This window comes from Leucopleurus acutus (genome assembly GCF_964270905.1).
Source record: "Leucopleurus acutus genome assembly, chromosome: 11".
Taxonomy (NCBI): Eukaryota; Metazoa; Chordata; class Mammalia; order Artiodactyla; family Delphinidae; genus Leucopleurus; species Leucopleurus acutus.
This window is the reverse complement of record NC_139152.1, coordinates 89,759,958-89,778,522: the sequence shown is the minus strand read 5'-3', so window position 1 is coordinate 89,778,522 and position 18,565 is coordinate 89,759,958. Positions and strand designations below refer to the sequence as shown.

Below are 18,565 nucleotides of genomic sequence, written 5' to 3'. Positions count from 1 at the left end.
AATATTTTAAAAAATATATTTAAAAAAAATTTAACTGAGTGTCCACTAGTTTATCTGGCCACGCTACTGATGGAGGTGGCAACGAGAGACAGTGCCCAGCCCTGCTAATATGCGCCCAGTGAGAGGCTGGCCCTTGCATATTTTTGCTTTCTGGTTGGGGAGCCAAACCAGGCTCTCCCAGTCGACCCCATGCTCAGGAAGCAGCTTTCCCTGCCTGTGATGAGGACTGAACAATCTAAGTTACTAGCAGGGCAGGAGCAAAACCAAGTGGGCAGTCTCAAGGCAGGCTGCCTGGGCCCCTGTTCTCTCACTCACTTATGTGACCTTGGGCAAGTCTGACCTCTGAGCCTCACATTCCTCAGTTGTAAGGCAGGATCGGATCGTGGCACATTTTTCACGAGGGGTCACTATAGAGTTAGAGATGATGGCATGGGTGGGGCTAGTACTGGGCTTAGCTGCCATACAGGCACTGAAATGGTAACTGGTATTAACAATTAATTGCAATCACTAATTGATAGTGAATATAATAGCACTGGGAGCCAGGGGGAAGGAAGCCACTTGGCATGTTTCTCAGTTCAGCTGGATATGCCTGAGAGCTGTCTCCTAGAAGCCCTGGAGGAGGGCTGTCTGGATGCTGGTAGGCTGGCATACTTTCTACTCTGAAGATGAGAAGATGGGGGCCGAGCTGGTCCCCTCCTCCTGGAGTTGGCTCGGGGTGGGGAGCTCAATGGGGGATACACACCTCTCTGTTGAAGACACTTGGCTCTAGGAAACAAAATCCTTATGCCTCCCTCTACCACTTCCCCCACATTTAAGACTCTCCTTGAACAAGGACGGGGCCCTGCCAGTTCCCTGTGGGGTAATCCAGAGGTGGAGGGAGAGGGAGCTAAGAAAGTCTTGATGAGAGGGGTCTTGCCACCCTCCTACTCCCTTCACCTGCTGACTCACAGAGGCCACCTCACACAACCTGGTGTGGTGCTGGACTTCTGGACTCGTCCTTCCACTCCGGGCACCCTCTGCCACTCCCCCTCCCTCCACCCTGGTGCCTGGGCGGGGAGGGGCCTTGGGCATTCCCCAGCAGCCTGCCCCGTCGCCTGGACACCAGTGCCGTTTTCCCAGGCCCGGCCCCTTTTATCAGGAGGACAATGTACACACACAGTGAGGGCCTTGTGTGGCACCCAGGCCCCGAGCCCTTTGACTTGAGGAATTTTTCAAGTGCTGACCTCTCTCCGTGAGGTCCCCCCGCCATCCAATCCAGAGGCCTGGTGCCCCTGCTGCTTCCTACCCTGCTCTTGCAGGGAGAGAGGGAGAGAGGGGAAAACAGTGAAGAGTTGTCTCCTGCCCTGGTAGAGTCTTCACCCTCTGAGACTGTGGCTAGGAAATCTGGGGGAAGTGTCTTTGAGCAGAAGGGAATGTGAGGAGGAATCTGATATGTGCTGTTTCTTCCTAAGTTCTCCCTTCTCTGCTGATACTGTGAGCTCTCAGTGGAGCCACTTTCCTCTCTGGGCCTCGGTTTCTTCATAAGTCAAACAATGACAATAGACTAAGATCACTGTCTCCAAAACACTGTTTCCATCAGAATGACATTCAGACTACCAGGCACCACTCTACACCTTCTGTATTGGATAGAGTTCATTGTTTGCAAGAAAAAGAAATTACTTTGGCTGACTTAGGCAAAATGGGAGTTTATTGAAAATATGTGGGAGGCTCACAGAATGAAAAGAAAAGCCATGAAGACCTGAGTTTAGGAGAGGTCAGGACCCAGGGCTCTGCCAGGACCTAAGAGGCAGGGACTTGTGGACAGTCTCTGGAGACGTCAGCTCCTGTTTCCTCCCAACCTTGTGCCTCTCTGCTCAAAAATCAAATTCCTGAGCAAGAACAAACCTGGCTGGTTCCACAATGTGTCCTGGGGACACTTGGGGACAGTTCCATCAAGACTGTGTGCAAGAGAGAGGCTTGGTTCCATGTATGCAAGTACAGATGGAGGTGCTGTTACTAGAAGTCAGAATGGGTGCAAGACAGGCCACACTGAGATGTACCCCTAGAACTATGGAGTTAAAATATCCAGAGGAGAGCTCAGGAAGCTATTTTTTTAAATGATGAAGAGCCAAGTTTAGAAACCACTGAGCTAGAGGACTGGTTTCATGTGGCTCCCAACTGGTAGAACCGAGGCCAATGAAGCAGACGAATAGGGAGACATGTCAGCTCAGTGTACAGAATGGTAAAGTCATCCAAAGACCACGTGGGCTTCCCGGTGAGGGAGAGAGCCCCCTGTCACTTGCAGGTATTCCAGTACAACTGGGCTGGTGATTTGGGAGGAACAATGCAGAAGAGGCTCACACTCTAAACGAGTCTGCCTGGAAGCCCTTAAAGGAGTCTCAGACCTGCAGCTTTTCATTTTCCCCACTCTGGCTTTGTGTCTCAGTCACTTTTCCTGCCTTTGCCCTGCTTTTTTCTGAAGAGTTCAACTGTTCAACTTCTGAGTCTTCTGTCACCCTCCAAAATGTGGTTTTCTCGCCTAGGTCCTCCTCTTTCGAAGGAGTCCCTCAGATGCCATGGGCTCTCCTAGCAGTAGCTGTTCCTGTTCCTCCAGACTTCACCTGCCTGGTTATAGCCTTGCCCTGCGGGAGGCATGGCACTGGGTGCATGCCAGCCTCATTACAGAATGTCTTTCCTCCTGGGTCCTGTGGAAGCCTGCCTGGGACGTGTTTCCTCGACAGGAGGGAGGCTGTAACGGCAAGAGAGGGGATGGTGCTTTGTGTCCATTTTCCTGACCTCCAGCTCTGAGTTGGGAGAAGGGGTGGGGGTGTGGGCTTCCTGAGGGTTTGCACGGAGCTAACTGCCATTTTCGTAATGGAATTCGTTAAATTAGGGGTTTTCTGTGCAGTTGCTCACAGGAGACAAGGTGGTCAGTGAGTGAAGAGGCAGGTGTTAGGAAAAGGCATGGGCACAGAGAAACATTTCCCTGCTACAAGGAAAACAACAGCACAAGCTCCATGACACATGTATCTGCCACTTGACTCTGGCTGCAGAGAGACAACAGGGAGCAGTGGGGATTGTTGAGCGTGGGAACTGATGCCCTTCTGAACGCACTAGCTGCCGTTCACTCAGCCACTTTTTGCCATGTGGGAATACAGGTCTGGTGTTGCCCAGTTCTTGATTTTCAGGGGAAGCCAGAAATCTGAATTCTTCATATGAATTTTCTATTTTAAAATTAAAATTATGTAATTTAAGTCCAACAAAACAAGACTGTGGACTCCATGAGATTTGCCAGTTGGCAACTTCTGATGAAGACAGGAGTCAGGGTAAATATTCCTCATCTGGACCTGTCTCCTGGCTAGACCAGGAGCGCTAGGATGGCAGGGGGCTGTTTTGTTCAGCATAATTCCTAGGGACTAGCACAGTGCTAAGCACATAGTAGACCCTGGATGGAGGGATGGAGGGATGGAGGGATGGATGGATGGATGGATGGGTGGATGGGTCGATGGATAAGTGGAGGGAGGGAGGAGGAGGGAAAATGACTTCTCACAGCCTTCTCCTTCTGTGCCCTGCACTTCTCACCTTGACAGGCCTCACACCCCCTTTCTAAATCAAACACTTAATATTCTCATGGTCCCCTTCTCATCCTCCTTATACCATCTAAACCCCTTTTACGGATGATCAGATATAAGTCACTTGCACCTTGGTATGAATTACCTTTCAGTGTGTAACTGTTTTCATGGGCATTTCCCCAGATTGAGCTCTTAATAGATGCTCATTAAGCGTTTGCTGAGCGAACAGCTTAGCCTTCTAAATGTGAACTGTCTTGGTGGAGTGAAGGCTGTGGATTTTCAGAATTCTGTGGGAATGAGGGTGACACAATGTTGTGTCTTTGGAGAGAAGAGGGCTAGGAACTGGGAGATAACATTCTAGCATGATCTCTGCTGTCAGAGTGAGTGGGTGGCTGACGATTTTGTTTACCCTAAAGGCTGGTGCTGGGGAGGAAGAGGAGCTCCCAGGTGGCAGCCAAGGCAGGATTCCATCATGCTAGACATGAAGCAGGAGTTCCATTTAGAGCAAGGAAGATACTGCCACCTTCCCCTAAATGCTATGTCACTTCCTCAGGTACATGCCCACTTGTTGAAGGACAGGAGGGAAAGAGATGAACAGTAAACACTTGCCAGGTGTCAGGGATATCATTCATGGGGCCTTATAGCAGACATAGTGGTACATAGTGATGTGCTTACTTTTTCAAATGAGACTGGGGCTCAGGAAGGTTGATGTTTGAGGCACCACTAGGAAATAAATAGCAAATAGCAGAGCTGGAGAGGACCTGGGTCTGTCGTCTGCTAACGCTAGCAGTGCCTGCCCACCTCTTTACCTGGAGGGTGAAGTCCACCTCAGCAGCCCACCAGTGAGCAGCCCACTTGCTGGCACGTTTTTGGCAGGTTCCCAGAGGCCTTCAAATCTGCGTCCTCATTTTATCCTCATGATCCTATGGGTGGATCTTCCCAGCCCCACCCTGTAGATAAGGAAGCAGAGGCTTGTTCAAAATTTGCAGGTGCCAGAGCTGCAAATTCAAATCTAGGTCTTCTGCTCCATGCCTGTCACTCATTTTTCCTACTTATTGGGAGACATGCCCCAGGAAACTTCATCAGCCCCCTGAGCGCCACCAGTGCCTGCCCAACTCATTTGTCCTTGTATGTGCCTTTCACACACATACACACACATCAGACCTTCTCAGATTCATCTTTGCAGCCCTTCGTCCTGGCAAAGGATAAGTACCAAACATTGGATGGATGGATGGATGAACTGGGCCACTTCACCAGGGAAGTAGCCCCTGGCTCTCAGACTGGGCTGGGTCCCTTTCTGTGGGCTAATGCCCTGTGTGGTCATTGTCCTTTATGGGTCTCTCCCTCCTGTTAGGTAGTAAACCCCCTGAGGCCAAGAACTCAGGGATGAGGATGTTATCTTCATCCCTGTTTCCTTAAAGTCTGCAGGCTCGAGCACACAGTAGATGGTTAGTACAAGTGTGTTAAATGTCTTCCAAAAAAGCCTTCCCTCGCTATCCCAGGTCAGACCTCCCTGCTCCCCACATCCTACCCTGTACCACCTTGTTCATTGTATTCATCATTTCCTTTTCACCTGGTTAATTTCCTGAGTTTTCCAAGAGCATGTTAGCTCCACAAGAGCAGGGACTGTATCAGCCTTTCCCCTCATGCCTAGTAGGGTGCCCAGTCCTTACGAAGCTCAGTAAGTAGTGGTTAAATGAGGGAGTGAATAAATGATATGAATTGTGATCAGAGCTGCCCACACAAATCTCCTTCCCTATTGCTGTCGGAAGCCTACGAGGGGACATTCATCATATCATGTGGCTCCAGGCCCTAGTATGTCTCACTTCCTCACCTTCACAGATCCCTGTACAGGTGCAAGGGGCCTTGTCACTCTCAGAGGGTCCCTCCCTGTCCTAACTCACTGGAGCCGCCCCAATTGCAAAGAGGTACGATGAGGCTGCTCCATCATTGGAGGGTCCCCTCTGGCAGTGGGAGGGGACCAGGAGGGTTAGCTATTCTTAAGAGTAGATAATGGAGCTAGAATTGGATCTCTGAGTTGGAACTCTGTGTTCAAAGGCCCTGCTTTTGTCACACCTTCATCCATCCAACCTGTCATGTGACCCTCCTCATCCTGCTAACTGAGAAAACCCTGAGTGTGTCCACCTTCAGGGTTCTCCTGTGTGGTCTGTCATCCATCTCCCCCAGCTTCTGTCCAGGCCACAAATGAGCAATGGGCATGTTACATCAGAAATAAGAAAATCTGTTTCTAGGGCCAGTTCCCTGCTTTCGTTCTCCTCCAGCTACTCTGAGACAGAACATTCCTGACCCTCTCCTCCCCGGGAAGGGCACTGCCAAGGCCTAGCTTCATTGACTGTACATCCCAGATGGGATTTATTAGAAGGGTGCTGCTTGGACACAGGTGGATCCTGTTTGTGCTAATTCTCCTCTTCTGCCCCTCCTGCAGCCATGAAAGAACTCGGTATCCCTCCCCATAAATCCTGCTCACTCACCAAATCCCGCCTCCCCAAACTAGGGATTTCCCACCCAAGGCAGCACTGGTTTTATAATATTCTCCTTCCTGGTGCCTCTGATGTGGCAGTAAAATCTGAGACCACCCACAGAGATGGAAGCTTTGTAGAATCAAGAGCTTCCCCCAACCCCTTCCCAAGGCCAAGGACTTGACTGATTGGCCTGTGGATTCAGGGATCTCATTATGAGGATAAACATATTAGGGCATTAGGAAGAGGTCTGCATTAGGAAGACTGAGACCTCAGGCACAGTGGGGTCATCCATTTTGCCTGAGGTCAAACAGCCAGGCAATTACACAGGCAGCAACCCCAGCCCCCAGGGCATCTAGAATTCCAGACCATCCCTACCCTTTCCTCTGCCAGACAGAATGAGCCCCAGGCAAGGAGGCAGCAGTCTGTGTGGCCTGTCAGGAGACAGACTTCCGACTCTCGGCCAAGCAGGGGGATGGACTGCCTGACCTGCAGCTTCAGCCTGAGTCCGTCTGGCAGGCCCTGTAGTAAACATTCCAGAGATGGGCAAAACAAGTGTTTCTCCTCAGAAGGTGAGGCCCGTGGAGGCCAGAGATGCTTGGGTGGTATTGGTGTAGTGCTCTGAGTTCTGAGTTAGAATCAGAGTTAGAATCCCGTCGAGGGCTGCTAGGTTGTGTGTGTTGGACACTGAATGGTGACCCCACACGGTAATGGGTATGGATTTGTAAGTGTGTTACAGCATTGCACCAGTAGATGGCAGTAGAGCAGCTGGAGCACTGGATGCCCCATGGCCTACCCCTGGAAACATTATTCATTTACCCAGTCAGCAAACATTCCTTAAACATGTGCCTGTGCCCTGGCACATTGTGCTGCTTTTGGGAGATTCAGTGAGCATTAAGACACGGTTTCAGGTTTCCAGGAGCTCACAGACTAGGTGTATGGGGGCAGGGGACATGTCATTCCAGCACACAGTGATATGTGTTATATGGTTGCTAAGTACAGCGCCCCGTGGGAACCCAGAGGAGGGACACTTAACCTAGCCTCGTTAGGGGGGGTGATTTCAAGGAAACGGTAGTCAGGAATCTTGAACATGAGAAAGAGGTAACCAAGCAGAGAAGGAGAGAACAGCAAACACAAAGGCTCAGAGTCATAAAAGCATAGGAATCACAGGAAGTTGAGTGTGTGCAGTAGGTGGGCAGAAAACCAGAGAAGAAATGGACCATAGGTTAACAGGGTCCAGATCATGAAGGTCCCAGAGGGTCTAGCTGAATCCTGAAGACCTTTAAGCACAAGATCTAACCACCATTGCTGCTTAGAGGCTCTATGTGACTTTGAACCTGTGGGGGCTGGTCCTGGCCCTGCTGCTCCTCAGGGTGGACACTGGGGTCAATACAATAGGAGGAGGGATGTGAAGGACTTGTAGGCTTTCTGTACCAGTGCCACCTATTTACCATCAGCACCATCACCAATCTCTTATTGTGCTAACGGGGCAGATCAAAGTGAGATGAACTGTAATTCTGTTCTGTAACCCCCATGAGGGTAAGATTATGTTTGTTTGTGGGTCCCCACATACACCCCCTGTAGCCACAGCATACACACTAGGTGGTTTCTTTGCTGTCATTGTTGATTCTGTTTCAGACCCTGGGCTGTATACTTTGGAGCTTACTCTGTGCCAGGAACCATTCTAAGTGCTTTGTACGTCGTGTCTCATTTAATCCTCACAGCACCCCTGTGGGATAGTTACTGTGATTATCCCTGCTTCCCATATGTGGAAACTGAGGCACACGGAGGTTGAATGAGTTACCCAAGGTTACACAGTGAGTGAGTGGTGGTGCTGGGATTGCATCCAGGTGGTCTGCCTCTGAGCCCACACACTCTACTTACTGCTCTTCACGTACAGGATCAAGTGAGTTTCTCACCACACCTTGGCTGGCAGATGTTATCAGCACTTAACTGATGACAAAACTATGACCTGGAGGGGTTAAGTTCCTTGTCTTGGAACATGCAGTGAGTTGTAGAGCTAAGATTTTGCCCAAGCCTCTGTGATTCCAGATCCATGCTTTTCCCAGTATACCAGTGATTTCATTCATTAGTTACCATCCTGAGGTCCCAGGGTCGTCCAGTACTTCTTGTAAACCCAAGTGACAGGGACCCCTGCCCTAAGTCATACTCTGGCCCTTACTAGCTACACTCCTGACAGCAAAGGAGGACCCTGCAAACTGCACCCTTTGATTTTGCAGTGGGTACCCAGACCTGTGGAAATCCCTGCGCATAGGGACCCAGACCCAATTCCAGGGCCTGTGTAGGCCAATTCCCTGATCCATCCTCCCCAGACATGGCCAAGGCACTGTTGATGCCGGTGTGGGTGAGGAGATGAAGCTTGGCCATGTGGGCTGGGTCATCCACAAGCATGCACAAGAAGCTCCAGTGATGCAGGAGAGGAGGGTGGGAGGAGAATTAGGAAGGACGATGGAAATCAAGAGCTGGCAGCCCCCATGCCACCATGTGCTGGGTGGATCTCCAAGAATTCTGAGAAGTTTAAATTCTGACCCTTCCAGGTCATTATGAAGTTGTGTTGGTCAAGGAAGGAAGATAGGCATGTTTTATTTAAATGTTTGCTAGCTTTATCAATTTTAAATATCAGGCATATGATACATAGGCTTCCATTTGTTCTTTTGTCCCAGGCCCTACAAATATTAGAGGGGGGTCTTATCCCAGGGTCTGGGGTTTGCCAGCACTACCTTTAAGGATTCATAAAATTCACAAACTACACTGAAAAGGTTCTCTTTGCATGAGGCTGGCTGCACACACATTTTGTTGAAGACCATCCTGGGAGAAAAAAACAAATCTTGCTTTCAAGTCACACTAACAACTCCTGTTCCCATAAAGTTCTACCTACTTGACATCTAAGCCAGTCAACATTATAAGAAAAAGTGGCATTAATATTACAGCCATCAGTCAGTGGTTCAGGCAGTCGAGATGAACTCCACTGGCATCTGATAAGTGTGGATAGACTTCAGAAGCAGAGAGACTGCAGCTTGGTCAGAGAATTTGTAGCAAAGGTTCGATCTGGAAGGTTGAAAAAAGAGGTGGCAACATCGATGTTCCACCGATGGAAAAGAATAGAAGAAGAAACTAAGCAGAAGATTCTTGGATGTAACATTACTGATTAGAATTCAATCATGTGGTCATACCTAGCTAAATGGAGAGTTGGGATATACATTTCTTGGTGCCAGTCTATAAACACTCTCACTGTAGGCAAAGAGGAGAATTGGGATTGGGAGCAAAGAGCTGTCTGTGCCCCAGAGAAAGTCTATGGATATGCTTAACATGGTGCTCAGATTATAGCAAATCGCTGAGAACTATTAGTTTCATCATACCAACAACCAAAAAGAGCAGATGGAAACTTGTATTACTTTTGCTTTGCGGGAGGGCATCTAAACCCAGGAGCACCCCAATATTTGCTGCTGTTTTTCAGAGCTGAGATAAAAACATTGATGTGGCAATGGAAGTCCAGGATTAAAGCTGCTTAGGCAAAGTATTTCGTCTCTCTGGGTTTGAGTTTCCTTATTTATAGAATGGAAATAATAATACCCACCTCATGGTGATAGCTGTGTTAAATGAGAAAGACTAGGAATATAGCACAGTTTTTGGCACAGAGTAAGTATTCAACAATTTTTCCCCCATCTATCTCTTCAATCATTTATTCTTTCAACAAATATTAATTGAGCTCCTACTGTGTGTGAAGCATTCTGGTGGGTGTTGGGAATAGAATGATGAGTAAGGTAGGTTGTTCCTGGCCTGGAGGAATTGTGTTATAGTTTGGTTGGACACAGGCATGAAACCCAGTTACTAATTGCAAGTAATTTCAATTATAATAAGTGCTATGAAAGAAAAGTAGAGTATGAAAAGAGAATTTATATGAGAAAAGAGATGACTAAGGTCAAGATTAGGGTGCTTACAGAGAAAAATGGGCAAGTGGATGGATTTGAGAAATAATTAGAATGTAGAATCCATGGGGATAGGGAGAGAGAAAGAAGAAACAAGAATGAAGTCTAGGTTTTTGCCTTGAGTGATGGATAGATGGGATGCCATTTATTGATAATGGGAAGACAGAAGCAGGGGTGTAGAGGAAAGGTGATGGAAGGGTGGTTGGATGGATGGATGGACCAAGGGACAGATGAGGTCTGCTTCAGATGAGGTGTCTCCTTGGAACCACTTGGGCTAGGAAGCACAATGTAGGAGCACAATGGGTTTGAATCCGGGCTCCCTTGTTTTCTAGATGGACAAATAAAGAAATGAGTAGTTGGATAGAGCAATTTAATACGTCCTTTATGGATCACATAGGGTATAACTCAAAAGAATTCTGCATTATTTATTTATGTAGGATTCTTTATTTCTTTTTATCCTTAAAATAATGTTTAGAAATATATCGTGCACGTATAACTATCTCCCTTTTACAGAGGATAAAATGGAGACACGGGGAGGTAAAGCAGCTTGGCAGAACCGGAACCTGAGTGTCCAGTCCTCCCATCCTGTACTCTTTCCCCTCTCTCACACGATATATATATAAAGAATGAGAAAATCACCTGTCTAGGTGGGAGAGAGCAGGAAGGTGGGGAATGTGTCTGGACATGCACCTCTGGGGGTAAAACCTTTGGGAAAAGGGAGGAAAGAGTGAAGCAGTCTGCATCCTTACTCAGTAGATTTCTTCCTCTCCTTCACAGGGCCAAGTATTTCCATGGAAAGAAGGTGAATGGAGAGATTGAGATCCGAGTGGAACAGGTAGGTTGGAGCTGAGGCTTTAGTGCTATCGCCGTGACTTTTTCTATAGCTGGAGCCATTCCCAGGAGCAACCTTCTTCCCCATCTTATATAACTATAATGAGTCAAGATTACCAGAAAAATCCTGACTTATACTTGGGAGACTTCTTAAATTCCAGAATTATTTAGTCCAATGGTTTTCAACCTTTTTGTTTTAACAGAACTTTTATTCAAAGGAAATCGCAAGTAGGAGCCCGTTGTACCAAATTGAGACACGTAAAGCTTCTTTGATGGAAACGGTCATAGGGAGCCCAAAAGTCTGTCTGCTCCATCCTGTTCCACCTCCCTCCTTTCCCCACCGTGGTCCCTAAGGTGTCTCCTTGGAACCACCTGGGCTAGGAAGCACAATGGGGTTGAATCCGGGCTCCCTTGTTTTCTAGATATTGGGCAAGTCAGTCTTTCTGCGTCTCATTTTCCTTGGGATTAAATTACGTAAAGCTTCAAAAGAGATTAGAATCTTGAATACTGGCTCTTGTTATTACCACTGGTATCAACATCCATACCCCTCATTTTATAGGGAAAGAAGCACAGATTTGCCCATGGCTGCAATGGAAGTCAGAGATAGAATTAGGACCAGAACTTGTGGTCTCCAGATCCAGGGCTCCTTCCATTCATTCAGTGAACATTTGCTGGGGACTAACTCAATACCAAGCACCGTGCTTGGCCTTAGAAGGGCACATCAGGGCATGGGCTCTGGAGCTAGACTCTAGGTTCCAGTCCCAACTGTGTGATGTTGGTTCAACAATACTTGAGCTCTCTGAAGTTCAGTTGCTTCATCCATATAATTGGGGTAATCATAGCATCAACTTCACAGGGTAGCTGAGAGGATCAAATGAGTTAGTCCAAGAAAAGTACTTAGAATAGCACCTGTCATATATCAACACTTAGTAAATGTTACCCATTTATCATCATCCTCATCATCAAAGGCAAACAATTAATAAGATAGAAAAGGTTCCTGCTATAAGAGGAACTCAGAAAAGCACGATAAAAAAATAGAGAGGTGTGACTTTTATGGCACTCTTTGAGTTTTTTGTATTGGAGGAACAGAAAGCTTTTCTGAGCATCAAATTTGAGTTGGCTTAGTATTAAAACACCTACAGCTTGAATTTCGATTTGATCCTGTGGCTTTCAAGTCAGTCCAATGTCTACTGGTTTTCCTTCCATGGCAAAGAGCAGGTTATTTTTGTTCACTTGACAAATATTTGTCAAACGTCTGCTATGCTAGCTAGCTAACACGTGGGGAACAAGGATAGAGAAGCAGAGGCTCTGTCCCAAAGAGCTTGTGGTCTAGGAAGGGAGGCAAGATAAGTCTTCACAGAACCTAACACAGGTAGAATCCAGGAAAGAGAGGTCCAAACTTAGTGCTGTGGGCACCAGAGGCCACAACTATTTGAGGGAGTCAGAAGTGACTTCAAGGAGGGGGTGGTATTTGAAATGGATCTTAAAGGATGGATAGTATTTCAACAAGTGGCGATTTCAGCAGGAAGAGTGCATGAGACTGAATCAGCATGAGCAAAGGTAAGGAGCCTGGAAGTACAGGGTATGGAGTGATGTGTGAACACATTGTCGTTCCCTGGCCCCAGCCTACTCATCCTCCTAAATTCTCTCTCTCGGTGCAGAGTGCTACCATCTACCTTGCACCTTAGCCAGAAACCTGCATGGTCTCCTGGGTACCTCCCTCTCCCTCCACCACTATACCCATTCACCAGGTGCTGTGGACTCCATGTCCCGCGTCTCTCTAGTCCACTGTTCTCCGTTCCCATTGCCTAGGTCCTTGGCTGAACCATCATTGGCTCTCATCCAATCTTCCTAATCAACAGCCTCCTAACTTCATCTTTTCATCCACTTCCAATTTATTTTTTGTACTAAAACTAGAGTGATCTTTCTAAAAAAACAAATTAGAATCTTAAAGTGTTAGCTTTAAAATTCCTTTCTCAAAGATTCTTTATTTGAGCCGTTCCACCCCAATCTAAATCAGGTAAGCTGCTTATTCCCTTTCATAGCACCTCAACTTTTCCTTCCTAGCCCTTATCTGAGTTTTTAACCACATATTTAGATGTGGTATTATTTGCATGAGGGTAGGGACGTTTGGATCTCACTCTGTTAAATAACACAGGGCCTGGCTTATACTAGAGCGGAAGCAAATATTTGCAGAATGACTAACTGATGGATTCCACAGATTCCAGGCTGCTTGTCAGTTTCCAATGGAGATAAATTGCTCTTCCTTAATCTTCCCTCAAAAATCTGAGTTTTCCATACACCATCTGGTAAATGCTCAGTTGCTAGCTGTCTCATCCCATTTGTGAAACCCCCAGGGGCATTTTTTTTTAACATCTTTATTGGAGTATAATTGCTTTACAATGGTGTGTTAGTTTCTGCTTTATAACAAAGTTAATCAGTTACACATATAGGTATGTTCCCATATCTCTTCCCTCTTGCATCTCCCTCCCTCCCACCCTCCCTATCCCACCCCTCTAGGTGGTCACAGAGCACCCAGCTGATCTCCCTGTGCTATGCGGCTGCTTCCCACTAGCTATCTATTTTATGTTTGGTAGTGTATATATGTCCATGCCACTCTCTCACTTTGTCACAGCTTACCCTTCCCCCTCCCCATATCCTCAAGTCCATTCTTCTGGCCCAACTTACGGGTATAAAATCTATAAGCAGGAGCATCAGAGAGAATTGCCCTAAGAATAACTCACCCAGGACACTGGTGACACTCAGCCAGTCTATGAGGGCTACAATCATGCTGGAAAAAGTTGGCTAATTTACAGTCATCTTGATCTCTAGTCATCTCCCTCCATGGCAGCCAGAAGGCAAAATTAGCCAAGAGACCAATTAGCAGGTCATTTGGGCATTTTTCCCTGAAATATAGGCCTCCCTTAACTCATCTTAGAGTCTGAATTGTTTGTCTTTTCCCATCTGGATTGATGGGTGGGTCACATAAACATAGCACTTAGGAAAATTCTTAGGATGGAAGCCACTTTTTAGTCTGAGCTGGCCTCACACTTTGGAATTCTGTCTCCCAACTAAGGACCAAATTAACCAGATAATTGCACTGTCTGGGTTTTGCTGGACAGAGCAAATGAGTTAGTTGTGGTCAGCCTAGAGGAAGCCTCCGGCACTTCTCTCCACCCTCTTCTCCCCAGTTCAAAAACTGTCTGCCTCAGCTTTTACAGAGCCAGGAATCAAGAAACCCTGGGGAGGCCAGTCGGGGAAGCTGCCTCATGTTGCATCCTATTACCCAGAATGCCCTGCTGGCTCTGCAGGGCCTCACAGCAGTGTCCTAGCAGGGCCTGAGAGGTTCCGGCCAGGGTGGTTGGCATGTCAAGCTCTCCTCTGTTTATACTTGAGGCAAAGGGTCTCTTTCTCCACAGGTGCAAGTCACCCCTCTGTGGGACTCAGCAGTGAGGTTGATGAATGGATTAATATCAAGTAGACTCACAGTTCTGAGACTAGCAGACTAGGGCTTGGTGAGGTAGAGCCTTGGGCTTCATTCTTCTCTAATAAATGCTGAAATTATAATAGTCAGTCTTTCCTCAGTGTTAATGGAGGTACCAAAGCATAAGGAATGGCAGTGCCTTGCTCCAGCAGATGGAAAGAGAGGCTGGAGAAGGTGAAGATCCTTCTCTTCTGAAGCTGGACAAGCCACAGATTTACATAGGAATGCCGGTGGCTCCTTTGGAGTCCTGTCCTTGTGTGATATTGGAGTTGAGATGGGTTTAGGTGGATGCATATGGATCCCAGGGAAGGCTGTTGGTTGAAATCCTGTTTGTCTTCTGCCCTTTATATATTTACTCAACTTAATTGTCTGCTGGGAGCAAAGGTGGAATTTCTCCCTTAAAATAAGTTAAACACTCAGGACCGTGATGTATATATTTTTCATACCTACTTCAGCCTACCATCCACAATTCTTTCTGGGGCAACCTTTCTTAGCATGGACCCTAACTGTAGATATTGTATTAAAGGCCATGTTATATTTCAAGACATAATTGTCGGTGAGATAGAGAAGTGGAGGTTGGATGTTAGTTAATTTGGTTTTGTGGATTGGTAACAGGTTGGACATTACCCCCATTAGGAAATGACTACTTGATAGTAATTCACCTTGAAAGAAATACATCTAATGCTTTACCAAAGAGTCCTGCCCTTGGCTCTGTTCTACAGCTCCTTCTTAACTGTGATTTATCGAATTACATTTACCAATGACCTGAAGTTAATGGGAGAGAGAGTATGCTGGATTAAATTTGATACGATCAAACTGAATAAGGATACAATATAAGGTCCTATTCAAAAGCTCAGCTGAAGAGGAGAAGGACTGGGGAGATTTAGCATATTAAAAATCTCATGAGAAAAAAAAAGACCTAAAATTTGAGTTGAACAAATTCTTAATATTGGTGAGAAGAAATATTATGTGGAAATTAAGACTGTGACTCCAGCGTAAGATATACTGGGGATGGAATCTCAGCTCCATATTTTAGCTGGGTTGACCTTTCACTTATAACATCTCTAAGCATCAGCTTCTTCATCTGAAAAATGAGGATAATAATTTCTACCCCCTAAAGTTAATGTGTGGAGTGAGTAAGTCAGTGTAAGTCAGGAGCATCAGAGAGAATTGCCCTAAGAATAACTCACCCAGGACACTGGGTATAGTTTCTGGCACATATATTAAGAGCTCAGTAACTATAGTTACGGTTGTTACTCCTGCAAAACCTGATGCCACTTCAGGCTGCGTTATCAAAGTACAGCATTTAGAATCCAGGAAGGTGATGGCACACACACATACACACACAGCACACAAACTCTCTCACACAATATTCTACCCAGACTCCAGTGAGAGATCCAGTTGTACCGTCACACCAGGAGGGAATAGTAGCAGCCTGGAATGCCTTCTTAAGGGAGTGGCTGGAGTGAGAGAAGCAAAGGAGATCAGTGTAAGGAACTGGAGATGCTTAGTCCAGAGAAGAGAGGCCTTTGGTAAGACCCACTGTACTCTGTGCAATTATCCACCACCTGAATGAGTGGTTGAAAAGAGTTAGAGCTACCATATGTTGAGTACTTACAAGATAAGGATAAATGCTTTTTGCTCTTGGTATGGGCACTATAATTGCCTCCATCTTAACGGAAACTGAGGCTCAGAGGGAATAAGTGGTTTTCCAAAGGTTGCCTGATTTATAATTGGCAGGAGCTTGTTTTTGAACCCCAGCAGTCTGAATTCAGAGTCCTCCTCTTATCCACTGCATTTTTCTGCTGGTGTTGCAGATACCAAGAACAATAACCAAATGTACTGGTTAAATCACTTTATATGCATAATCTTATTCCAACCTTTCCACAACTCTTTGAGATAGGTACTATGACTCTCCCCATTTGGCAGTTGAAGAAACTAAGGCTCAGAAAGGTTAAACATCCTGCTTGAAATGAGTGATGGGGGAGGAATTTGAACCCAGGTTTCATCTGCATGTGTGCTGAACCACCAGCCTATATTATTTCACTGGGATTAGAGTTCCGGCTAATGGTACATCATACAAGAAGATGGATTTCAACTTGGTATAAACAGAAACTGTTCAGCAGTGCTGAGTAATGATGAATAGACCACATCCCTCTGGTAGGTAGGGAGTCCCTGTGTTTGAAATGCTCTGGCAGAAACTGGGTGGTTAATTTGGGAAATATTTCACAGGAAATGTATGTACCTAATCAGATATAACTTTTATTATTTTTTTCTTTTATTTATTTTTTTGCATAAAAGTAATATATTCAAATAGTCAAACATTAAAAAGGTAAAAAATGGCATCTGGTGAAAAGTCTACCTTCAACCCTGCCCCCACCAATGTTTCTCTTTGACTAATTATTTAACTATTTATTAGCCAGTTCATTTAACCATTATCACTTGTTCCTTGGGCAACTTTCCAGAGAAGTTTTAAATGCAGTAATCAAATACACATACATGTTTATTTTCCTTTGCTTTTCATAGATGGTAGTTGATCAGAAAAACATAAAGCATTGTATTTCAGAGGAGTATTGAATAAGGAAGATTGATTCCAAATGGGTCAAAGGGGGAAATCATATTGCCCAGAGCCCAGCAGTCCCCTACATTCACTGTTGTCACTACCACTGCTGGAACTGCCACTATTGCCAGTGGAGAACATGAGCCTGCACTCCCACTGATGCTGCAGGAATTGTCACCAACCTGCTTTAACTGCTGTTGCTGTTGTGAAGCTTCTGTTGCTACCATAAGAAGTGCAATAGTTACCACCATCTTCCTAATGTCAACTCTTACCTGAATGCCTCCCATTGGTAGAAATAAGCTGGAATTGTGTGTCAAAAGAACCTGGGAAGTGTAGAGTTAGGCCTTCAGCCCCCGTAGTGCAGGAGAGGATAGGATGGGTGTGGGGCTGACGGTAATAGACAGTGAGCGACACAGTCCATCCACACACACCCTTCTATCTAGTATATCTTAGAGTTTATTCCATGAAAGTATGTGCAGAGCTGTCTCACTCTTGTTAATGATTGCCAAGGGTGCTGTCATATGGATATACCACAATTTATTTTCCATAATTTTACTATTATAAACAATGCTAAACTTATTTAATTTGAAGCATCAGTTAGTATAACCGTAGGACTCCTATCTAGAATAGAAAAACTGGTTATAAAAAGTATTGCAGGGCTTCCCTGGTGGCGCAGTGGTTGAGAGTCCACCTGCCGATGCAGGGGACATGGGTTCATGCCCCGGTCCGGGAGGATCCCACATGCCGCGGCGCGGCTGGGCCCGTGAGCCATGGCCGCTGAGCCTGCGCGTCCAGAGCCTGTGCTCCGCAACGGGAGAGGCCACAACAGTGAGAGGCCCACATACCGCAAAAAAAAAAAAAAAAGTATTGCAGGTAGTGCATGCTATAATGCACCTTGAGGAATGAAGTACTTTCCCCCAGCTGCTGGAATTGGTACCGGAAGACAGCCCTCAGCTGTCAGCCCTCATTCTGAAATGCCTCACTCAGGTGAAAAGATCTGCCTTCCCCAAGGGCACATCTCTTGGGACTTTGGCTGGCACAGGGAATAAAGACCTAGCTCCTTTACCCCAATTTGAGACAACTCTGAAGGGCCATCCCAGCTTCAGAGCTCCTGCGGAGTTGGCAGAGACCTCTGCTGAGACGGCAGTGTAGCCCAACTTCTCCCTCTACCCAGTCGTGCTTCCTTCCCTTTTCTTCCCTTCCAGTGGTGGTGATTCCCAGCGCTCCCTAATGAACCTGTCAAAGGCTAATGTTCATTTCAGAGTCTGCCTCTCAAGACATTTACAATTCTGATAGATAGTGACAAATGACCCTCCATAGAGGTTGTGCGGATGATCTATAAGATCCTTTGGGTCTGGATTTCTAGGACTTTACACGACTCATGGGTTCTGGAGACCATCCTGCACAGAATGCTCTCCTGGTTACAGCCCAAGCATTGATGCTGAACTCTGAAGTGCTCCATAATTTGATCTTCTTATTTGACCTCCTTGTGTTTGAAATTCACCAGAGCTTGGTGTTTCTCTGCAGGGCTGAGTCCAGCAGAGCTCTACCTGCTCTGATCTACTAAGCCTGTTTTGTTAACACAATCCTGCAAGATTTATTTGTTTGGCTTGGCTTACCCTGACCTCAGACATTCTGTTTTGTATTATTTTTAAAAGCGTGCAGGTCTCCACAGAGGGTTTTTTTCTTTTCAAATGTAAGAACCAGCT

The 18,565-nt window shown here is 46.3% G+C and overlaps 1 protein-coding gene across 1 annotated transcript in view; it reads left to right on the top strand.

The window, feature by feature from the left end:
• Positions 1-18,565, top strand: part of SYN3 (synapsin III) — a 460,653-nt gene that overhangs the window by 51,950 nt on the left and 390,138 nt on the right. Inside the window, exon 3 of the mRNA XM_082850535.1 lies at positions 10,759-10,816. Coding sequence (XP_082706661.1) covers positions 10,759-10,816 — 58 coding nt within the window. The remainder of the gene's footprint in view (positions 1-10,758; positions 10,817-18,565) is intronic.